This window comes from Malania oleifera, chromosome 7, assembly GCF_029873635.1.
Source record: "Malania oleifera isolate guangnan ecotype guangnan chromosome 7, ASM2987363v1, whole genome shotgun sequence".
Classification (NCBI taxonomy): Eukaryota; Viridiplantae; Streptophyta; class Magnoliopsida; order Santalales; family Ximeniaceae; genus Malania; species Malania oleifera.
The window spans coordinates 12,911,147-12,937,482 of record NC_080423.1 but is presented as its reverse complement, the minus strand read 5'-3'; the positions used below and the strand labels follow the sequence as shown (position 1 = coordinate 12,937,482).

The 26,336-nt window shown below is 35.6% G+C and overlaps 1 protein-coding gene across 1 annotated transcript in view; it reads left to right on the top strand.

Moving 5' to 3' along the window:
* Positions 1 to 14,270, top strand: part of LOC131160755 (uncharacterized) — a 30,185-nt gene extending 15,915 nt beyond the window's left edge. Inside the window, exons 6-7 of the mRNA XM_058116637.1 lie at positions 13,068 to 13,131; positions 14,049 to 14,270. Coding sequence (XP_057972620.1) covers positions 13,068 to 13,131; positions 14,049 to 14,052 — 68 coding nt within the window. The 3' untranslated portion in view covers positions 14,053 to 14,270. The remainder of the gene's footprint in view (positions 1 to 13,067; positions 13,132 to 14,048) is intronic.
* The last annotated feature ends 12,066 nt before the right edge of the window (positions 14,271 to 26,336 follow it).

Genomic DNA, 26,336 nt, shown 5'->3' with positions numbered 1-26,336 from the left:
CAAGTTGGGTAACAATAAGAAGGTTCGTTTGGATGTGTGGTTAGGTGAGGCTTTGTTGGAGCTGAAGGTGCCTCAACGTTTTAAACTTTCTTCATTACACAGCGCTCCCATCAGTTCTTTCATTTCTTCTGTGGGGGAAAGGTGAGCAATAGGTTTTCCACCTTTTTTTTAGGAATCTCACTACGACCTTACTACGTGGCTTTCATTGGTGGACCATTATATTCCTCCTAGAGAGGATAATAGTGTTAAAAGGGTGATTCTGCTTGCATGTTGACTTCAAAATCGTTTTTCTCACACCTTTCAGAAACCTATCCCCAAACCTCTTCCATTGGAACCACATCTTTTGGAGGAATAAGCCCCAACGTATCTATCATGTGTCGTGAATGCAATGAAATGAACGTTTATCTCTTTGTGCATTGCAAGGTGCCAACTAGCAGCACAGCCTTGGAATGCTCTCATTTCTTATTTAGGCATAGAGTGGGTGTGCAACAGAAGGTGGGAGAGCTTTTACTGGTTAAGTGTAGAAGCATTGGTAGAGCTCTTTGGAGTGCAGCAGTTTTTGCCATTCTTTGACCTTCTTTCCTTGCATCTAGTTTTGGAACAGTTCTTTGTTTTGGAGTTCTTTCCTTGCATCTAGTTTTAGGCAAAGAGTGGGTGTGGAATAGTTCTTTCCTTGCATCTAGTTTTGGTTCTTTTTTGCCATTCTTTGACCTTGTCCTGGTGTATTTGGCTTGATAGGAATGTCATTTTTAAAAGGGATTGATACCTGCTGGTATGGGAGCAGAGTGGTTTCCCTCATGTCCTTATGGTGGGCTGCTCATGGCATTGTCCTCTGTTTTCCCATCTCTTTCATTGTATTTATTTTCATTTCTCTTATCATAAAATTCTTTGTTTATCATGCATGCATGCATGGAGTATATACATAGGAACAACATAGCAGAATCATGATCTGATTCCTACTAGTCATTCTCTTCATCTTCACTGACTGTCAACAATCTCTTTGGAGAAATATGATGGTGACCTTGCATCAATGAGGATGAGCATTGATGGTGCAATCCATGGCAAGAGAGGAGAGGATGAGAGAGAATGGGATCCAGGGGGGACGGGGAGAGAGGGAGATGCTCACATCTCACGCACAGAGAGAGAGAGAGAGAGAGAGAGAGAGAGAGAGAGAGAGAGAGAGAGATTTGTTGCCCATTTTTGCATTCAAGATTAGGCTAGCAAACCAAAATTTTTATTTTGCCATGCATAGTAAGAAATTATGATGTGAATAATCTAACTTCCAAAGTTAAAATTTGATTAATATTTTTAACATTATGGCAATTACTTGGCTAATTTTTGTGCAATTACTTTTTTAATGATGTGAAATGGCCTAGCGTTTATTTTTCAGACAACGTTGATTTGGGAACAGCTTGTGGGAAGTATTTCCGCGTGTCTTGCCTCAGCATTGTTGAACCTGGTATTCCAGATTTTTTTTTTCTCTAGCTAAACTAGTGTTATAGAACTGAAACTAACTGATGATAGCTCCAGGAATTAACATTGCTTATAAAAATTTTGCAAGTGATTCTGATATCATCAAATCACTTCTGGGCGATCACTGAGCAAAACGAGTTGGATCTATGCCTCTTGGGAATCTTCCAAGTTTCATGTGACATTAGGGTTTTTAATTCCCTAAGTCTTTCTAAGAGATATTATACCTTCTCTATTTCATTTTCCATTTTGGTTTGTTATTACCTTGTTTGGTGTTCATTCACGATGGCACCCTTTTGTCTTTGTTTTATTCACTGCTAGTTTTGGGAATCAGAGCAAGACCTATCCCATGCTTACTGTGAGCATACACTGGTGTCTGCAAGGGGAAATAGGAGGTGAAGGGGTGGTAATGTCCGAACAGATGGATTTTTGTTTCTATGCATTATAATTGATGGCTTTTTCAGGGTTTAGTGTTGATGGATTGTCACTCTAGGAATGGCTTTTTCAATTTCGGTAGACCGGCTATTTTTATTACGTCAAAGCATGCATATTTTCCGTAGGGGATGGAAAGTTCACTCCATATTACTAGTAGGTAGTGTTTTGAAAGATTAATTTTAGGGTTTGAAATTGGATTTACATAGATTTAGAAAAATTATATATATATATATATATATATATTAATTATAATTTTATATTAAAATTTGTTTAAATTTACACATTCAAATCAAAGGTTTGAATTTCATATTTTCAAATTGCACTTGAGATTCATGTTTCCAATACACAGCTTCCAAAGATGTTTATAATAATTTTTAGTTCTCTTTTTAAGCCAAGCACGGTTAATCATAAATACCACATTTGTATAACAAGACATGATGATTCTATTATGCAAAACACTTGGTTACCATAAGCTGAGTGGGACTCCTCAAAACACAGGCCTCGTAGGAGAATATAATTATTTTTCCCCAGCATTTGATTCAAATCAATATAGCACCGGGCATTGTAGACCCAATAGTCGCTCGCTTGCATGCATTCCAAGTCCATGAAGATGGCATGCCATAGAACTAATAGAATGTTTTTTGCAACTCATGAACTAAAATAGAGATGATTCAACCAAAATAGTCCTTCCACCCGCAGCAAGGCTATAAGTTGTGCTAGCAGTCTTTGAAACCAAATCCATGAGGAACTTTGTCTATGTGCCCAAATTTAGGGTTATCATACATACTCATCAGTCCATGGAAAATTCTAAAGAGCAACTAGGCATTAAGTTATGGCCTGATCCCTATTGCATTTTGGCATTCTTCAAACATAGGCAAGTAGTAGATCGGAGGAGTTGCTTTAGTTTTCCTAAGCAGATCATCCAGAGTAACAATAGGAAGGTCATCCAAAATCTGAGCTTTAGAGGACAAAACCGCTTGATAACATTTAGAACACAATGTTTATTCTTACGTAACAGACGTTCTATTGTATTTCAAGCAAGCACTAGATACGTGTGAGATTAAAAAAGTTCAATACCCTTGGTAGCTCCTTTAACATATAATAAATGCCTTACCTAGCAACTTAATTATGTGGAGTATGGTGTTGCACCCCCCCAAATGTTGTGCAAATGAATGCGTAACTGAAATAAACGATCTTACAATGCAGCAACCAATGGTGAAATATACAAAAAACACAATCACACAGATTATACAAAATTAATAAAAATAATGACACAAAAAATTACGTCGTTCGGCAATGCCTAGTATGGTGAGGAGGAAAGTTGTTGGGCCCATTTCAATGGGTTCTTTTTTGTTTGAATCACTTGGAATGCCTTCTTTATTTGTTTGAATGATTTCTTCTATCTTCTTATGATGAATCTCATCATGTTCTCTTTTTAGAAAGCAAGGGTTTAATCTCTTAGCATGAATTTGCTTGCTCATTGTCTTCTTGTTGTTGGTATAACTAGATGAAAGCATAAACAAGTATTAGCTAGGAAAGATGGTAAAAAAGGAGGTAAGTCCCTTGAAAAAGCTCTTTTTTTTATGGCTTGGGTTGATTAAGATTTAATGATTCTTGTTTCATTTTGGGAGAATCTCTTATGCATGTGGGGTTTAAGGCCTCATTAAAGCTTGAATGTAAACTAAGGTATATATTGATGCATGGTTTAAGTATGATTTTTTTGTTTTCATAATTGATGATTAATGGATTCATTTGGTTCATACTCCGGGTTAATTCATCTTAGTCATCTATAGTTGCCTCTTTGAACATCTTAACCTAGCTAATGATGGGATGAAAAGGAGATCTCACCATATGGTGACCTCTTCCTTCTCAACAGTCAACACTAGGTAGGGACAAATGCTTTCCCTTAAGCCCGTGTCATGCCCCGAACTCGAAAATGGGACCCAAGGGTGAAAAGTAACCTAACCTGTTCCTGTATCCAACAAATCATCCAAAGATACAGTACAATAAATGAGGGTTTGACCCCGTGGGGTTCCCAGACACCCAATACACATCCACATACAATTCACATACGCAGCGAAAAAAGGTTTTTCTATGTATATATACATACAGTACCATACCAGAATCTATACAACAAGAATCCAAGCTCCATAACACAACATATAAACCCGATTATCAACCATACCCCAAAATGACAACCCAAGAACAAAAGTTCTAGCACTTACCCAAGTGATATCTGCGGTATACTGACAACTACGCCCCTACACCAAGAAGCTAGCTCTGGTTACCCGAAGGACCTGAAAATATGTATGTGCGGCAGGGGTGAGACACCTCTCTTTATGGAAGAATACAGGTTATATCGGTGTGTGGCATTCACGTGTTATCATGATACACAACACATACATAGTTAAATGCAGTTTCGGTACTAAATTCACAATAGTGCATACAAGCACACACACACACACGATCAAGCAATCCAGTGTCGTCACACCCTTCAACCTGAAGCTGACCCACGATACCTGGTGTCAGCTCGTAGCTGACCCACGATACACGGCGCCACCAGCATATGGCGTAGCCCCAGGCTCCCATGGCATCATACCAGCCCAAACTGGTGGATTCACACCCTACGGTGATCAATCGGTAAGGCTCACACCCTCGGATATAAAGCCAGACACTCTTGCCAAACATGGCCTAGCGATTTCATACACCCACAGATATAGAGCCAAACACTCTCAGTACCTGGAACAACTTAGAACCTAGTTCCAATTGCATTCCACAAAACACAATTATGCATGCTCATATAACCAAACATACCACACCCATTTGGTAATTTAAAATCATGGTTTTCCAAACATATACAGTTTAAATAAAGTCAAGGCACGACCATCCCTATTACACAGTATAAATCATCATATACATACGATTTTTCCAACAAAATCAGGGATGCAACCCAATACCCCCTTTTTCCCAAAACTGTAATCATGAAAAACCCATAGTTTCACTCGTTAGATACCCCAAATGAGTAACCAAAATGCACACAGGACCGTGGACCACAGTTCCACCTAGTCTGATTTCAAAAATAACCGACATAAACTGAATCCTCTTACCTTTTCCCCAAATGGCAAATCCCAAACTCCAAGGCCCCTAAACAACGAACCGAGTTCCAAAACCTAGAACCCACAGTACAAAATATACTCACGACTCCATTCTATACAAAACTACTAGAATAGAAATGGAAACCGAGCCTTACCTCGATTTTACGCCAAAACCCAAAAATGTCCAAACCGAAAATTCGATCTATAGAACTTGTAAAGAATCCTTCCACGATCCTCGTGGTAACTTCGGATCACCGATTCCAGTGACGTCGGACAGAGAAATCTAGAAAGAGAATGTGTAGGATGAGTTTCTAGAGAGATAAAGAGAGAAAATAAGATTTCTTAGCTGAGAAGTAATGGAAACTGATATTTATAGCACCTTTGACTCGGTCGTTCTTGTCGACGAATGGCGTCCTCGTCGACGAGCCTGAGACCCAATTTGCCTCTCTCTTAATTAATTAAACCCCCTATCACGGTTCGAGTTTTTACAACCTCCCCTCCTTACAAAAATTTCATCTTCAAAATTTGCCATCTCTCATTCATAAACTCATACACAAACTCACAACTTTAGAACGAAACTGGCGACTACTACAACGTAGCCCCATCACAATATATACATATCCTCACTTATGGTGAAAGAATACCGTGGTGACAAACATAAATCGTCTCAGAAGTTCACAAATACACACACTCCTTAAGACTACCCTATTCCAATACAAACTAGGTAATGTATATAACTCAGAACAACTGTGGATACTTCTTGCGTATCTCTGCTTCCAATTCCCAGGAAGCTTCCTCAACCTTGTGGTTCCGCCACAATACCTTCACCAGAGGTATGTCCTTAGTATGTAACTTCTAAACTTTATGGTCCAGAGTCTGAACAAGTATCTCCTCATATGCTAAAGTATCACCAATCTCCACATCTTCATAGCTAATAACATGTGAAGGATCCAACATGTACCCCCTCAACATGGATACGTGAAACATATCGTGAATCCTCGAGAGTGCTAGGGGTAGTGCAATCATGTATGCTACCAGACCCACTCGCTCAAGAGTCTCAAATGGTCCAATGTATATCAGGCTTAGCTTGCCCTTCTTTCCAAATCTCATCACCCCTTTCATCGGAGCGATCCTCAAAAATACCTTACCCCCCACCTCAAACTCCAACTCACGACGGCAAACATCTACGTAGCTCTTCTGCCGACTTTAAGCTGATTTAATCCTTTCTTGAATCAATCCTACCTTCTCAAATGCTTGCTACACAAGTTCAAATCCTAACACCTGACGTTCACCAACCTCACTCCAATACAGAGGAGATCGACACCTCCGACCACACAGAGACTCGAAAGGCGCCATCTCGATACTAGCCTGGAAGTTGTTTTTATAAGAGAACTCTACCAGTGGCATAAACTGTAACCAGCTACCATCGAAATCTACCACACAAGCCCGTAACATATCTTCCAAGATCTGTATCGTCCTCTCCGACTGTCCATTAGTCTGGGGGGTGGAACGTTGTCGTTGTTCAAAACACATAGCCTGGTTCCAAACCTCAGCACACCTCCCTCAGAGATGTTGAACTCTGAAGCCAATCCCTGTTGTACTTTTTCCACAACCTCTGTCAACTCCGCATCACTAGCCTGTGCGGCTTTTATACGCACAAACAAAGTCGGTTGGACCACCAAACTAGTAAGGAAAGCCTGATGATTACCACGCACTAACTCTATATCTGAGCTCTTTAGATCCCGTCTGATATGATGTTGAGCTACAACTGCAGATACTATAGCATGTTCCGACTTCTGACTCAACGCATTAGCTACCACATTAGCTTTTCTCTGGTAATAACTGATGGTGCAATCGTAATCTTTAATCAACTCAAGCCACCGTATCTGCCTCATATTCAACTCCTTCTGCATGAAAAAGTACTTGAGACTTTTTTGATCAGTGAAAATCTCGCATTGCACACCATACAAATAGTGTCTCTAGATCTTCAGTGCATAGACAACAGCGGCTAATTCCAGATCATGCGTAGGATAATTCTTCTTGTATTCCTTCAATTGCCTAGAAGCATACGCTACTACTTTACCCTACTGCATAAGCAAACACTCCAGACCTTTCAAAGACGTGTCGATATAAATCACAAAACTGTCATTCCCCAAAGAAATGGTCAAAACCGGAGCAGTAACCAGTCGGTGCTTTAACTCCTAAAAACACTGCTCGCAATCACTAGTCCACTCAAACTTCACTCCCTTTTTGGTTAATCAAGTCAGAGGCCCAGACAATTTAGAGAAACCTTCCACGAACCGACGATAATAACCCGCCAGTTCTAAAAAACTTCAAACCTCCTACACATTCTTCGGCCTCACTCAGTCTACCACAACTTCAATCTTGCTAGGATCAACTAAGATATCGTCTCCAGATACCACATGACCTAAGAATGCAATTTGATTCAACTAGAATTCACACTTCTTCACTTTAGCATACAACTTCTTCTCACGCAGAACCTGTAATACTAACCTTAGATGGCTTTCATGCTCTTCCGTACTCCTCGAGTATATCAGAATATCATCGATAAACACCACTACAAACTGGTCTAGGTACTCATGGAAAACCATGTTCATAAGATCCATGAACACTGCCGGAGCATTCGTCAACCCAAACGGCATGACTAGAAACTCGTAGTGGTCATATCTGGTATGGAAAACGGTCTTCGCATCGACTCATCATTCTTCTTCACAAAAAGAGCTGGAGCTCCCCAGGGCGAAACACTAGGTCGAATGAAACCCCTGTCCAATAATTCCTGCAACTGCTCCTTCAACTCCTAAAGTTATGCTAGAGCCATCCGGTACGAAACCTTAGAGATCGGTGCCTTGCCAGGCAGCAGCTCTATCGCGAACTCCACCTCATGATCCGAAGGTAAACCGGATAAATCATCTAGAAACACATCTGGGAACTCGATGAATACCCGAATATCCTCGAGCTTCAACTCATCTCGTGGTGGTTCCCTTACGCAAGCTAGGTACCCCTGACATCTGTCCAAGAGTAACCTCCTCGCCTGTAGTGCCGATAGAACCTATGGCATCGAATGCACACAATAACCTACAAACTCATACTCCTGCTCCCCAAGATGTCTGAATACTACCACCCTTCTATGACAATTTATCACAGCATAACTGGAGAATAACCAATCCATTCACAGTATGACATCAAACCCCGACTTGTCGTATACTACAAGGTTTGCTGGTAGCAACTTCCCCTGGATTACCACTGGGTAGTCCTCCAACATTCTCCTACAAAATGATATACTCCCAAATGGTGTAGCAACAGACAATACCTCGTTCATGACTTGGGTTTCAACCCTACACAGTTTAACAAAACTCACAGATACAAAAGAATGAGTCGCACTCAAATCAAATAAAATAGAAGCTTTATTTGAAAGCAATAATAAGGTACCTGTCACCACGTTCCCTGCATGTTCAGCATCCGCTGGAGTAAGAGAGTATACTCTGGCTGGAGTTGTATTCGCCTGGATAGTTCCCCGAGATATCAAATTGCTACCCCGGTTCACACTAGAAGCAGGCATATCTCGCTTTGGTACACAACAATCGCGAGCCATATGGCCTGACTGGACATAATTGTAGCAGTTACCCCCAAATGACCGGCACTCACCCTCGTGCCATTTGAGGCACTTGGTACAACGATCCTACATTTGACTCGCTTGAGTGCCCTGGCGCTCAGTATTCTTACGGTTACTCGAACCCTTGTTCCTCTTTTTCCACGATCCCTGACGAGATCCTGACTGAGAACCAGAAGGTACTGTCCTTTTCTTCGATTCATGATCCACCTCATCCTCTCAAATGTCGGTCTCGATCACCATGGCCTTATCCACCAAAACCAAGGACTCGCGGATCTGAAGCATACCCACCAACCTATGGATATCCTTCCTTAAACCCTTCTCAAATCTCCGAGTCTTCTCATACTCGCTCAAGATCAAACACAGCGCGAAGCGGGATAGCTCTATATACCGAGCAGCATACCCCTGCACCGTCATACACCCCTACAATAAAGCAGAAATGTAAAGACTCGAAAATTTAAAAGGATTAAAATAATTTAGAAAAAAATAAATAAATAAAATAACAGATAAATAAATAAAAGGAATGGCATGGGAAAAGAAAAAAAATTAAATTAAAATTAAAGAAATTAAATTAAAATAAGATAAATTAAATAATTAGTTATTAAATTAAACATTTTTACATTGGATTTAAAAAAAACTAATTGAAATAAGAGAACATATATATATATATATATATATATATATATATATATAAAGTAATCTGAAGAAAGAAATAAGAAGAAAGAAGAAGAAGAAGAAAGAAGAAGCAGGAAGAAAATGTCAGAGCAGGCGCAAACCCCCCCCCCCGTCTAAAACTTTCCTACGTGCACGCCAGCCACCTCTGTCTTCGTCTCTCTCTCTCAATTTCTTGGTGAGTTTGCGACGGATCGAGAAACGGAAGGTGCCATTGGATTCCTGACTCCGCCACCGACATTTCTACTGGAGCAGATTTGTCGTGGGAACGACTTAGACATTACTTCTGGGGAAAGGTAATTTTTCCCCATTTTCTCAATTTCACTGTTAATATGTGGTTAAATCGACGAACGGGCACCACCATGAGGTCCTAGTCGTCGTCATCATTTTGACGTAGGTAATTTTTCAATTGGGATTTTCTAGGCCCTACTCCAAAGTGAGAGTGAGATTTGAGAATTTGGCTAAATTTAAGGGTATTATTATTTATTTAGGAATTATGGCCCTAAGAAATATTTAAATAATATTTTATTCAAGAATAATTTATTGGAACTAGGAATTTAATTTTAGGATCCGGGTGAGCGCCGCAGGTATTTTTTGGAGTCCCTGCTGGCGTAGTTCAAAAAACCAGGTAAGGGGAAAAATATATATTAAATCAAAATTTTTATGAAGTTAATGGAAAAATAAATTATGTTATATGTACGTGTATATGTTTCGGTATGGGTAAAATGTCAACTGTTTAAATTTATATTTTTTTCGAGTTTAAGACTGTTTATTAGACATGTATATGTGAAAATGAACTGATGAAAGTGGAAACATATTTTTTGATGAATTAAATAAGAAATGAAATGTATTTTGAGCACATAAATGTTAAATGTGGGTTGGCTTATTTTATGAGAAATATGTATGAATTTTACTACTAAATTGTGTGGCATGAGTCTGCCACATTTGTAGCTACTAGTGCACTCGCCTTACTCAGCAAGCCCTCAGGCGAAAGGTATGTCTCGCCTAATCATAACATGTTCTACATACATACATACTTCTAATATCATAATATATCATTCTTTCTATCATTATTCAATCATACACATATGTTCATATTCATGGCTTAACATTGCATTGCATTTCACTTTAAGTGACTCTTTCCCATTTTACATTGTTCACATTTCACATTTCATTTCCATTCCATTCATTTTCTTTTTCATTTCATACTCATTTTTATTTTAATTCACAAATACTCGACATCTTTCCAGCCGTGGTTGGTTAGCTTCGGCATCCTTTCAGCCGTGGTCGGCATCTTTTCAGTCGTGATTGGTTGGCTTCAACATCCTTTCAGCCGTGGTTGGCATCTTTTCAGCCGTGATTGGTTAGTTTTGGCATCCTTTCAACCATGATCGACATCTTTTCACCCGTAGTTGTTTCCATGATTGTATTAACACTCACATGCAGCATATTTCATATATCATTTTCATGCTCATTTCATTTTCTATATATCTTGCATCTCGTATACATAACATAATTCCACACAAAATTCTATTTCACTCATGCCACACAATTTAGTAATAAAACTCATACACTGTCTGTAAAATAAGTCAACCAACATTTAATGTTTATATACTAAAAATACCTTTTATTTCTTACATATATACTCTGAAAATATGTTTATACTTTCATCAGTTCATTTTCACATATACATGTCTAATAAACAGTCCTAAACTCGAAAAAAAATATAATTTAAACAGTTGACATTTTACCCATACCGAAACATATACACATACATATAACATAATTTATTTTTCCATTAAATTCATAAAAATTCTGATTTAATATATATTTTTCCCTTACTTGGTTTCTTGAACTACGCCAACAGGGACTCCGAAAAATACTTGCGCTCTCACCCGAATCCTGAAATTAAATTCCTAGTTCCAATAAATTATTCCTGAATAAAATATTATTTAAATATTTTCTAGGGCCATAATTCCTAAATAAATAATAATACCCTTAAATTTAGCCAAATTCGCAAATCCCACTCTCGCTTTGGAGTAAGGCCTAGAAAATCTCAATTGAAAAATTACCTACGTCAAAATGATGACGACGACGACTAGGACCCCGTGGTGGTGCCCATTCGTCGATCTAACCACATATTAACAGCGAAATTAAGAAAATAGGGAAAAATTACCTTTCCCCAAGAGCAGTGCCTAAGTCGTTCCCACGACAAATCTGCTCTGGTAGAAATGTCGGTGGCGGAGTCAGGAATCCAACGGCACCTTCTGTTTCCTAATCCATCGCAAACTCACCAAGAAATTGAGAGAGAGAGAGAAAGAGACGAAGACGGAGGTGGCTGGCGCGCACGCAGGAAAGTTTCAGGGTGGGGTTACACCTGCTCTGACATTTTCTTCCTGCTTCTTCTTTCTTCTTCTTTCTTTCTTCAGATTACTTTATAATATATATATTCTCTTATTTCAATTAGTTTTTTTTTTAAATCCAATATAAAAATGTTTAATTTAATAACTAATTATTTAATTATTTAATTTATCTTAATTTAATTTCTTTAATTTTAATTTAATTTTTTTTCTTTTCCCACGCCATTCCTTTTATTTATTTATCTATTATTTTATTTATTAATTTTTTTCTAAATTATTTTAATCCTTTTAAAGTTTCGGGTCTTTACAAGAAAACTCATCCGCCTTCGCATTGCGAGTGGAGGACGGGAAGTATCTTTTGAAGAACACCTCCTTGAAACGGCTCCAAGACATCTCAGAGACGCCGACTCTCTACTTCTCCAGCAGACTCACGGTAGTCCACCATCACCCTGCCTCCTCAGATAACTCGAAGGTAGCATAAAGGACTCACTGCCTATCCATGCAGTGTAGGACCTCCAAGATCCTCTCAATCTTCTCTACCCAGTCCTCTGCTATCATCGAGTCATGTCCCCTAGAGAACGTCAGAGAATGCATGCGTGTGAACCTTTCAATGGTGCACCCCACAGACGTAGGAGAGCGTTCGCGTCTCCTAACACTCCGCCTGATCTCCCGTAGGACCTGCCTCGTCAAACCTTGAGGCATGGAAGGAGACTCATCACTCGTCGTCTCCTCGGAGCTACTCTCCAAGTTATTATGTAATGACCCGAAGAATAATAGTATTTTAATAATAAATAGGGAGGAAAAATAGAAATAGAAATAGAAGGAGGCAGTACACTTCGTTGACGAACGCTCTGTGCTCGTCGACGACATTGTATTTTAGAGGTAATAATAATAATTTCAAGAATTTCCAGGGTTCGTCGACGAATATAGGGATTCGTCGACGAATATCTTCAAGATCTCGTCAACGAGAAAATACCGAGCGAGGATTTAGGCTACTCTAAATTTCGTCGAGGAAGGGTAAGATTCGTCGATGAATTTACTGAAGGACTCGTCAACAAGGTAACGTGTCTCGTCAACGAATTTGGCCTATAAATAGTGCAAACTCGGATTTTTAAGTAAATTTTAGTGTTCTCTCTCTTCTCTCTCTCTCTCTCTCCTACGGTCCCTCTCCCTTCTCTCTTCAATTTTGGCCCCGCCAGTCACCGGATCAACCCGAAGCCACCATGATGCTCCTGGTAAAGTTCTCTACAAGTCTGCCGGAGCGGATCGTTGGTGAAACGAAGTTAGATCTCATCCCAAATTCAGCGTAAGGTCTTTTAGTCCATTTTTGGCTTTATGACAGTTATAGGAAATAATGTAGGCAAAGAAATACTAATATTTTGTTCTGACAAATGTTATTTTCAGGGTGTTATGTAGGAGGCCCTGCGGGTGTTATACTAGTGTACCATAGGGGCTTTTTAGTAAACAGGTAAGGAAAATATGCTATGCTAGGTAATTTTAAAATGTTATGCAGTTTATTGAATTATGAATATTATGTATTAAAGTATGGTGTGGCTTGAGAATATGAATATAGTACGAAGATATGTTTTACGGATTTCAGTACCATGATTTTACGAATTTAAGTACCATGATTATATGAATTCTAGTACCAGAATTATATGAATCTCAGTATCATGATTATACAAATTTCAGTATTATGATTATACATTTCTCAGTACTATGATGTATGGATTACAGTTACATTTTATTCAGTATCATGGTTATTATTACGATTATTTCAAAATCATGGTAAATCAGATAGTTATATATAGAGATATATTATATAGTATCAGACTCTGTTGAACTATGCAGTTACAGAGCACGGTACCGTTGCTATAGATATTATGTTATGTTATGAGTACAATCACCTATTTAGATAATACGTGGTAGTAGGTCGATCACCTAGGCCCTTGACGTGGGCAGGCTCCCCATCAGATATGGGTTGAGGTGGGCAGATCATACCGATGGAGTATAGTGATTTACACTGGTTGGCCAGCCAGTGTAGATCCCGCCTACGGGTCGTACAACCTTATCATGAGAATCATGACACACAATTATCCACGGGGAAATTTTTCAATTACTATTATGTATATACAGATTTACAGAAATAGGGAACATACTTATGTACACTAGAAATATTTTAAATAGTAACCTACAATGCTGTTATGTTAAGTAACATGGAAAGGGTGGTGGATTTTATCACTTCTACTATATTTACATATTCAGTTATACATGATTATATGAAAACATATTTCCATAATATTGTAGCTCATTTGCCACACACTAGTAATAGCATATTTCGTCTTACGGAGCATTGGCTCATCCCAGTGTTGAATCATTTTTCAGGTGATCCAGGTAGGCGAGCAGAGCAGGCTCGCAGATAAAGGGGCTACTGTACTGCCCTGTCAGTAGAGAGTGAATATATTTTTGTGAGTGTTTTTGTATAGCCCTCACCAGTTGAAGATATTTTGGGAATAGTGATATGTGTATATTTTGGAAAATATGTTAGTACTCTGGTATTGTATATATATATATATTTACATATAGTTATGTCTATGTGGTTTCTGCTTCTCGCTGCTTAGGTTGATGATTGAGTTTATCCTAGTATGGTATCAGAGCATGTTAAATGTCATATTAAAAAAAAAAAAACCCAATTAATTAAGCAGGTCGTTACATATTATCCTTGGGCACCATTCTGAAAACACAATAGAGTTCTATCAAGACTCCTACAACATGTAACGTTAACACAATTATTTAACACAAATCACGTTAACTACCACCTGTTAGGTCCAGGTCTGCTCTATTACAGTGACACGAAAGTCATTAATGGTTTACCCTGCTTTTACTGAAATCGTCATTTTAGGAAAAACACGGAATACTGCCGACAAGTCCCGGTCTAGCAATGGAACAACCCTCAACCAACTCTACCCACATCTGACATCCTATACTCTGGTATGTACTCACAGTTAAGCCTAACCAATTCTACAAGACCTAACAACCTGATTAGCTCTGATACCAAGTTATCCCGCCCCGAACCCGAAAATGAGACCTAGGGATGAAAAGTAACCTAACCTGTCCCTGTATCCAACAAATTATCCAAAGATACAGTACAATAAATGAGGGTCCGACCTCGTGGGGTTCCTAGGCACTCAATACACATCCACATACAAATCACACATGCAGCGGAAAAAAGGTTTTTCTATGTTTATATACATACAGTACCATACTAGAGTCTATACGACAGGAATCCAAGCTTCATAACACAACACAAACCTGGTTATCAACCATACCCCAAAATGACAACTTGAGAACAAAAGTCCTAGCACTTACCCAAGCGCTATCCGCAGTATGCCGACCACTACGCCCCTACACCAAGAAGTTAGCTCCGATTACCCGAAGGACCAGAAAATATGTACGTACAGCAGGGGTGAAACACCTCTCAGTAAGGAAGAATACAGGTTATATCGGTGTGTGACATTCGAGTATTATCATGATACAAAACACATACATAGTTAAATGTAGTTCCAGTACTAATTTCACAATAGTGCATACAAGCACACACATACATGATCAAGCAACTCGGTGTTGTCACACCCTTCAGCCCGAAGCCGACTCGCGATACCCGATGTTAGCCCGTAGCTGACCCACGATACACGGCGCCACCGGTACATGGCGTAGCCTCAGGCTCCCATGGCATCGTACCGATGCAAATTGATGGATCCACACCCTTTGGTGATCAGCTGGTAAGGCTCATGCCCTCGGGTATAGAGCCGGACACTCTTGTCAAACATGGCCAAGCAATTTCATACTCCCACGGATATAGAGCTGGACACTCTTAGTACCTGGAACAACTCAGAACCCAGTTCCAATTGCATTCCACAAAACACAATTATGCATGCTCATATAACCAAACATACCACACCCATTTGGTAATTTAAAATCATGGTTTTCCGAACATATACAATTTAAATAAATTCAAGGCACGGCCATCCCTATTACACAGTATAAATCATCATATACATACGATTTTTCCAACAAAACCAGGGATGCAACCCAATACCCCCTTTTTCCCAAAACTGTAATCATGAAAAACCAATAGTTTTACCCGTTAAATTCCCCTAAATGAGTAACCAAAACGCACACAGGACCGTGGACCACAGTTCCACCAAGTCCGATTTCAAAAATAACCGACATAAATTAAATCCCCTTACCTTTTCCCCAAATGGAAAATCCCGAACTCCAAGTCCCCTAAACAGCGAACCGAGTTCCAAAACCTACAACCCACAGTACAAAATATACTCACGACTCCATTCTCTACAAAACTACTAGAATGGAAATGGAAACCGAGTCTTACCTCGATTTTACGCCAAAACCCAAAGAAGCCCGAACCGAAAATCCAATCCGTAGAACTTGTAGAGAATCCTTCCATGATCCTCTTGGAAACTTCGGATCAACGATTCCAGCAATGTATGGCAGAGAAATCTAGAGAGAGAGAGAGAGAGAGTGTGTAGGATGAGTTTCTAGAGAGATTGTCACGCCCTGAACCCGCGGGTGGGTCCCAGGTGTGAATTTGAGTAGCCTAACCTATCTCCATATCAATTTAAACATACATGATACAACATAAATAGAGGGTCCGACCCCGTGGGGTGAACGAATGCCCACATACATATACACAACATCCATACTCATCCAAAATACACAGCAAAATACGGTCTTTTATACATACCAGTACCATACCATAGTCTATACAAACTAGGATATACATTCCCATATACAAACCATACCCCAGGTGTCTACAAAAATCATCCTGACAACCTGGATACAAAAAACCCGTACCTAGTAGGTACCAGCAGTAGTTACGACACCCTTGTTTTCAGACGCTAGGATGCTACTTACGGCTACTTGAAGGACCTGAAAAACATTGTACGTATATTCGGGGTGAGACACCTCTCAGTAAGGAAGAAAGCAGGTTATATCAGTGTGTGGCATACCAGTGTTATTTTACATACTTCATAACACTATAAAATACGATACTGTTTAAAACATTTCCATACAGTTTCATACATATACATACAGTTCCATACAGTTCCAGTATTTTCACAAAAACCATTCCAGTACATACGATACCCAAAACATATGGTCAATGTCGTCACACTAGTTCGCAACTACACAAGGTCACCTCGTCTCACAGCGATTACATTGCTACATACGCAACTACGCTGCGACGACCAAGGCCCAATAGTGATTATATTGCTCCATACGTAACTACACAAGGTCACCTAGTCTCACAGCAATTACATTGCTACACACGCAACTACGAAGCGACAAATCAGGCCCACAGTGATTACATTGCTACATACGCAACTACACAAGGTCACCTAGTCTCACAACGATTACATTGCTACATGCACAACTACGCTGCAACAACCTAGGCCCACGGTGATTACATTGCTACATACGCAACTACACAAGGTCACCTAGTCTCACAATGATTACATTGCTACATACGCAATTACGCTACGACGACTCAGGCCCACAATGATTACATTGCTACATACGGTGTAGAGCACACCCTTTGGTGACCAGCCAAAACATACTGGTGATATTTCACACCTCAGATATAGAGCCAGCCACTCTCGCCCATGGTAGTTAACCGATACATGGCTGTTTTACAAATCCCTAGAATCATTTTGGAACACACGTTCCTATACATTTCAGCGTACGGTAATAAGCCGCCACATAGCTGTTTTACATCATACCTGGAACAAATATGTACATCCATACGTACCACACTTATTTGGTTTACAACAAATCATATCGTTTACAAATTCAAGTATACATTTTATGCAAATATGGATTATGGTCACCTCAATAATACAGTTTTAATACAACCAACAGTTTTTCAAACAAAGTAGAGATGATACCCAAAATCCCCAATTTTTTCGAAAACTGTAACTCGAAAATCCCGCATTTTTATCCAATAGATTTCTCCAAATAAGTCACCAAAACATACATATGATCGTAGCCTACAAGCTTACCGATCCTGATTTCGAAAATGGATTGATATAAACTGAATCCCCTTACCTTAACTCGAATTCCAACTACGAACTCTACGGTCCTCAAAACTACGAACCGAGACTCCAAAACCTACAAACCACAGTACAATATAGGCTTATAATTCGTACTACTACACATATACTGAATCAAAAACGAAAACCGACCCTTACCTTGATTTTAGCCCGAAACCCGAAAACGCTCGAAACAAGATTCCGATCCACTAGAAACGTAAAGAATCCTTCCACGATCCTCGCAGTAACTTTGGATTTGCGATTCAGGTGAAAAAAAGCAAAGAAATCGAGGAGAAAGAAAGAGAGAGGGAGAGAGAGAGAGAGAGAGAGAGAGAGAGAGAGAGAGAGAGAGAGAGAGAGAGAGAGATTTTTTAGGGAAACTTAGTCCCAAAGCAACCTAAAAAAATATCTTTTATAAGCTTTTGACCCAAGTGGATTCGTCGACGAATTGGGTCCTCGTCGACGAATTCTTCACTAGCTTCGTCAACAAATTATGGCCTCATTGACGAGCCAGATATTTCAATTTTCCCTAAACCTCTCGGCATTCACTCTTCGACAAGCTTCTGAATTTCCTCGATGAATTATGGCCTCGTCGACGAAATCTGAACAAATTCCATTTTTACCCCTCTTTTACATAATAAATCCATACATCATGGTTTGGGTTCTTACAGAGATATAGAGAGAAAATAAGATTTCTTAGCTGAGAAGTAATGGAAACTAATATTTATAGCACCTTTGACTCAGCCGTCCTTGTCAACGAATGGCGTCCTCGTCGACAAGTCCATGTAGACACCTCGTCAAAGAACTGGTGACCTCGTCGACGAGCCTGAGATTCCCAGTTTCCCAAAACCTCTCGGCTTCTCCTCGTCAACGAGCCTCTGAATTTTGTTGATGAGAAGCACATGGACTTTGTCGATGAACTCTGGCTTCGTCGAGGAAGCCTACTAAATTCCTAATTTACCCCTCTCTTAATTAATTAAACCCACCTATCACTGTACGAGGTCTTACAACCCGTATGGGTGAATGGGAACCGGTGCTTGCACCACGAGACTAAGACCCTAATAAGGGCAGATTTAGAATTCCTATTTCTCAAAATATCCTTTCTTTCAAATATTCAAATTGTTACTTTCTATAGCCAATGATGAATTTAGTATATTTTCGAATAAATCTTCTTGTCTTTGTCAAGCATCTATCCTCAAAATGAAACTTTCCCTTTTTCCAAAATTCAAGTCTCTCTATCTCCTATTATTTGATTGCCTAACGAAAGAGACTTGATCCAACCCCTAATTGACTATAATGATTTTTAAGTTCTCCATTAAAAAGTTAACTCAATCAACCATTAAAACCTTAGTTAACATCTAGGAAATTTTCAAATCTCTCATTTAGACAATCAATGATTTTATCCCTCACTAAAGAGTTAACCCAGTAAACCATTAAAACATTGATTAGAAATCAAAATTCTCCAATTTAAGAGTTGTCCCAATCAACCATTAAAATCCCGATTGACAATAAGTGATTTACAAATCTCATTAAAGAGTTGACTCAATAGTTGATTAAAACCTTGATTGACAATCACGAGATTTCTAAATCTCCCACATAAGAGTTGACCTCAATCATTAAAACCATGATTGTCAATCAAGATATTTTCAAACCTTCATAAATGGTTGACTTCAACCACATCTAAACCTCAATTTCCAATTAAGAGGCTTTTTAAAATCATTGGTAATTGGTTGACTTCAACCCTCCATTAAAACCTAATGTCAATCAAGAAATTTTCAAACTTGTTAGCATTGAACTCTTTAACTCCAATCATTGGACTAGGACCATCATTTCCATTAATTCAAAACTCAATTAATCCTATGTACCTAATCCATCTTTTGATTGAAGTAAAATATTTTGATGCTAACTTCCCCTTCCCCCCAATCTTAATTTTTTTAATGAAAGGGTCATCTTTGAATTTACTTGTGGCAGTCAGTCAAAACATTTTTCCATCATTCCTTATTTTTTATTTTATGTTTTCAAAATTTAAGATTATCTAAGGCCAAACTCCCTTTTTCCAACAAAAGCATGTCAAGGTTTTTATTTGGACTTTTGGACAGTGATGCTTCACTGAATGATTCAAAAGGGGAACTTTCCATTCTCTTATTTTCTTTAATCTTAGTTAGACACATAGACACACAACGGTAACCGTTCTTAGTATGAGTGTTGGTAGGGTGCTGGATGGCTAAATCCCCTTAGAATGGTTAGTCTATCACATTCTTTACACACAAATGTACTCCCGAATTCTTCTTCTCTGTATCATAGACCTTTCAGAATTTCTCCCTTTGCTTTTTCAAAACCAATAAAGGTGACAACTCTGCATTTTCAATACTGGTAATCTCTCATAATTTTGATTACCCTTTTTAACTTCCTTTTTTATAGGGATCGCCATGTAACACTCCCATTTGTCGGCACACTCTCGAACCAAAACACTCCCGGTGTCAACATTGCCCGATAGGTAATTGTTGGGAGTTTAGTAAAAAAATTAGAAATAACTAAAATACAAACAAAGCACAAATTCTTTTTTTTTTTAAAGTAAGAATTTTTCAATTTTTCAATTAAATTTTCTTGCTTTTAGTTGTTCCATAGTATAAAAAATAAAAATCACCCCACCAAAAATGTTTATTTCAAGTTATAGCATAAGAGTTAAATGGAAGAGTTCAAAACTCAACAAAGAAACACTTTTCTTTTGTTTTCAACTCTATGGACTTAAATTGTCAATGATTGAATTGGAATAAGATGATGGTGTGATTAAAATAATATAAGGAGATTGGTGCAAAGTGTCAAAATGTATCAGATATATATATTGGTAAATAAGTAAATAGAAGTTAACAAATCTTAAAAGCAAAAACAAAAAAAAAAAATGAATTGCTACTACTATTATTTATATTAATATAGAAACTATAATGACACAATTGAAATATTTGTAAAATCTTAATAAAATTTCTATATTCATTTTAAAACAAACTAATAATATATTGCCGTAATCTAATTTACAAATATTAAAGCATGAATGCTAAAAGTTCTTTTATAAACTTTATATTTTATTTAAAATTATAAAATATAAACATAGATTTGAGATACTATTAACACCACTTAAATATAAGAGCAATAAACTTTTTAAAAATATGGGATAACATATGATAGGAAAATAAAAAATTATGTGAAATATTAAATTTAATATTTATAAAAGTGTAGATAAAGTTTTAATACACACACTTTTCATTGTTTATTTATTTTATGAGAAATCTCAATATATGACTTCTCCCAATGAAAATGTTAACAAATTTATTGCTTTCTAAATTTTTACTTGCTACCTAAAATTTTTATAGTTGGCAATTACTTTTTACTTAATTATAAATCAGTGAATTTTTAAAATTTCAAGTAAATTTAAAATTTATTATTTCAGAAGACTTCTAGGTTTACACCTTTATTTCTAAAATATATTTTTTAGAAATTATATTATTATGTAAATATTTTTAGACACTTCACAATGATATTAGAAGATGTTTTAGAGGAATTTATCTATTTTATTTAGTGTCTAACTTTTATTTAATATTTATAATACTGTGATTTTTTTTTTAATGAAATTGATTTTTTAGAAATAAATCTCTGTCTATTTAAAAGATAATTTTAAACTTAAATTTATCTACTTTTCTTGAATTTAATTTTTTAAGAAAGGTAATGTTTTTTTTTTCTACAAAATGATTTACATTATTCATAATTATACATATGACATGTGGATACACTACTATTTTCTAATGTTTTTTAGGCAAATTAAATTTCTTTCTTTATGTCAAAGCATTTAATTGGATTCAAAATAGATTTTGTAAATTTAATTTTATTTAACTTTAGTTTATTTTGCTTTCGTTTTAGAATGTTTTGTCTTTTAAAATACAAGGATCGATGTATACCACAAAATAATTGGTCGTGTTTGTGATTTAATCAATTTATATATATATATATATATATATATATATATATATGCATGTATAATTAGTCTTTACACTTTTAGTTAAAATATATTTTATCTCTATACTTTTGATTTGTACAATTAAGGACTTGTACTTATTATTTTATTCAATTAAAGTTATCATCTAATCTATCTTAATGGTTAATGAATGGGAGAATTGAAATTAATGAAAGATCCTACTAAGTTTTGCCCGTGGATTAGTAAGCTCATTTGAGGCCTCGACATTATTAGTTACAAAAATATGTTTATATTATTTTATAGTTATTTTATACTAATTTTTGCACTTAAAATCAAAATTACTTCATGATGAATCTTTTTTATGAGATTTTTGAAACGATATATTTATTAAGAATAACAGTGATAAAATGTGTAATATCATTCTACACTTTATATACGTGAGCAATTTTATAAAATTTATTGATAGTTTTAGATTTAGTTAAGATGACGAAAACAATTGCTTGAAATTAGTAAGTACAAGTTCTTAATTGCACTAATTAAAAAAATATGGATTAAAATAGATTTTACTTAATAGTATAGGGACTAGTTTATTATTTCACTCCACTTTAAATATATATATTATTATGTAGTTTTTAGGAGTCATTTTTGGCACTCTAAAAATGGACACTCCATATTCATATTTCATGTATCAAATATTTGACTTTTCACTTCACAAGTGAAAGAAAAAATGAAAAAAAAAAAGTAGACCAAATTTATCATTTTATTGTGAAAATTAGAAAATAAAATTGTTTTAGTATATGAAAAGTAAATGTAGAATGTTAACATCTTTTTGAGGACCCTTATCGTGGCTGTGTTTTAATGTTCCTTTATGATGGATGATATTCCTTTGAGGCTGATATGTTTAGGATAAATCATGTTTAATAATTTACCAAATTAAAATTTTAAAAATAACTTTAGTCGTTATGTTATAAAGTAAATTGTTCATTAGATAGGAAAAAAATTATACTAAAATGGAAATGATGGATATTTGCCATTTACCACGGATTATTTAATTCTAATCGTGATAAATTCGTCACTTAATTGAGTTAGATATAGATTCTAATTTCCTCACCCAATAATTCATCTAATCTATTACAAATTATCCGAGCATATCTACCTTGCCAAGTCTAAAAACTTACCTCCCTATTTGGTTTGCGGAATGAAATTAAAGAAGGAAAGGAATTGAAGAATTAATAGAGTTAAGGTAGGAATAAAATTGCTTCTCGAGTGCAATTATTGCCTTTGATTAGTAACATTGAATGCTTGTAGGAATCCAATTTGAATATATTTCCAACATTTGGTATTCTTCAATGACTTTTATAATGGAATTAAAAATAACTCATTTTTAATTAAAAATCCCTAATACATGATTATATAATTTGTATATTATTTTTATTTTGTAATAGTGATTTTTATTAGTTTTAATATTATATTTTATTGTTGTTATTATATTTTATTTTTATGCTAATTACTATCCTTAAAATAATTATTATTATTTTTGTTGTAATTGGTGTATTCCCAAAAGGGGGTGAATTTAGTATTTAGAATTTTCTTTTTAGGTCAATTCAAATTCCAACAGTAGTATTACATAAACCTAGAGTCTTTCTATATAATCATAAACTTAATCAAATATTAAAACAATCAAACGCAAACTTTCAAGTGTTGAGATTTAAATGCGGAAATTAAAAGCAGACATGAGAAATGTTATCGGGGTTCGGTCAACAATGTCTACGTCCCCGCCTTAAGCTTTCAATTAAGAGAATTCCACTAAGGCTTACTTAACGGGTGGAGCGGCACCTAATACAACTAGGTCAAATTAAAGCAGGGATGACCTCAACCTTTACACACTCTTCTTACGAAGCGGAGAAAGCCCTAACAATTGATCCTTTCAGGTTAGATCAAACCCCCTCAGGTCACGCCTGGAATACAATAGATAATTGAAATTTGTGTACAAAAAAATATGTTTCTAATACAAGCAGATATGTACCAATATGCATGATATAATCAATGCACTCACAAATGATGGGATGTGAAGCTCAAGTGAGATTTTGTTAACCAATGTGTTAACTCTCAATAGTATGTATGTCAATGAGTGTATATGAGAGTGAGACTTTTGATATTAAGTTAATATGTTTGTAATGTGAATAGTCAAACAGTCTTTACAACCCTAAACAAATATCACGATAATATTTCTCAAATATAAAGCACAATAGATATTAGGGTTTAAGCTTGCTAAAAATATTTTTGTCAAAGCATAAAACAAACTTATGAACCTTGCAATAAGGATGCAAGATCTTAAGTCAAGTAAGAGTTTTTCCTAATCCAATATTTATAAGTGAAATATTATGGGAAACACTTTAAACTACTCTCCAAAAATCAATACACAATCAAATACAAGTGAGGGAGAGTTTAAGCTTGTAAGATGAATATGAAAAACTAATCTCACTCAAAATAAATGGTTAAATGAGTATGTGAGGTAGATTTTGGCAATATATTTGAAATGTTATGGGAGTATGAACAATTTTGCCCAATTAAATTTTTAGAGAAATTTAGCTAATCTAAAACCCTAATGCTCTCTTAAGTATGACAAATGAGGAGGCATGTATAGAGTTGGGGAAAAATATAACCGTTGGGGACACGCTTAGTATTTTCAAAAATATTTAATTGAGTTTAATGAAAATTAATCTTGATTTACTACGGTAAAAATATGTCAACCCAAGAGGTTTGGTTGACTAGATTTGAGGTTTAGTCGACCATATCACTAAGTTCGGTCGACCGTGGCATTTTTTGAACTAAGGTTTTGGTCGACCAGATTAAGGCAATTTTGAACCCTACGAGGTTCGGTCGACTAGAGCATGTTCAGTTGACCAAATTAAAAGGTTCAGTCGACTAGGTCAAATTTGAATTAAGATTTCGGTCAACCAGGGTATTGGGAATTCCCCACGTGTCATTTCGGTCGATCGTATGTGCCCAGTTCATTTGAAAATGGTCTACCAACCAAAGTCAAAATGTTGACTTTAGTTCGGTCGACCGAAGCTTCTATGTAACTTTAGGTTCGGTCGACCGAAACCACTTAAGATGTGAATTTAAGCCTTGTTTTGGTCCCAATGATTCATCAACCCAAAGTACTTATACATAAAACATTTTAGGCTATATGGGTGATGATTCCTATGGTCATTTTAAGGCCTAATGAGCATATACCCTATCATGCATGACATGCAAATATTACAGTCCATTATTACAGACCCGAAAACTAAATGCAATTACAATAAAAACAAAAATGTCTTCAGTCTTCATGCTCTTCACTCAATGGAGTATACCAGGTGTATGTGTATTATCCGTCTTGGCCTCTATGCTCCCTGACCCTTATGTGTGATCTCAATTGTAGACCTATGCACATGCTAAATACACACATAAGTTTACTGTGTTTCATCAGCATCAAAATAGAGATCGGACTCACAAAATCAACAATTTTTCCTTTTTAGAATTATTGTTCTTTTTGTTATTATTATTTTGTAGTATTAATTATTTTTGCCATTCTAATTATTATTTGTTGTTATTATTAATTTTTATTATTTATGTAACAAATTTTGTCCTTAAAATAGTAACAATTATGATTTTCATACTTTTTATTATTTATTTCCTTGTTTTTATTACTATTTTATAGTTATAAATATTACTATTAATTTTTATTATTGTTATTTTAATTATTATTAATTATAATGATAATAATTAGTATTATTATTATGTTGTTGTTTTTGTTTGATTATTATTTTTTATTATTTTATAATAGATGTTATTATTAGTGTAATTATTATCGTTATTGCTATTTTTATTACTTTTATTAGAATCATTATATTTAAAATAATAATAATTATTTTTCCTTTTATTATTATTGTTTTTGTTGTTATCATTTTACAATAATAAGTATGATTTTTATCATAGTTATTATTAGTTTTATTATTTTTATAGTAATTATTATCCTTAAAATAATAAAAATTATTATTTTGGCCTCTTTATTATTTATGATGTTCTTGTTGTTATTATTATTGTAATTATTATTTTAATAGTAATAAATATTATTATTATTAGTTGCTATTATTGTTATTGTAATTATTATTAGTTGTTATTTTTTTTATAATAATAACACCAATTAATAATATTATTATTATTATTATTTATTTTTGTTTTCGTTTGATTATTTTTTATTTTCATAATAGTGATTGTTGTCAATGTAATTATAAATTTTTATTGTTGTTATTACTATTTTTATTATTTTTATAATAATTATTATCCTTAAAATAATAATTAGTATTATTTTAATTTTTTAATTATTAATACTGTTATTATTATTATTATTTTATAATAATAAATATTATTTATTTTTATTATAATTGTTATTATTATTATTTTTATTACAATAGTACTAATAGTTAATATTATTAACATTTATTATAATTTTTAAAATTATATTTTTATTATAAAATAAATTTGATTTCATGAAATGAATATCGATTCTAATCTATATAAATTAAATCATTCGAAAAATTTTATTTT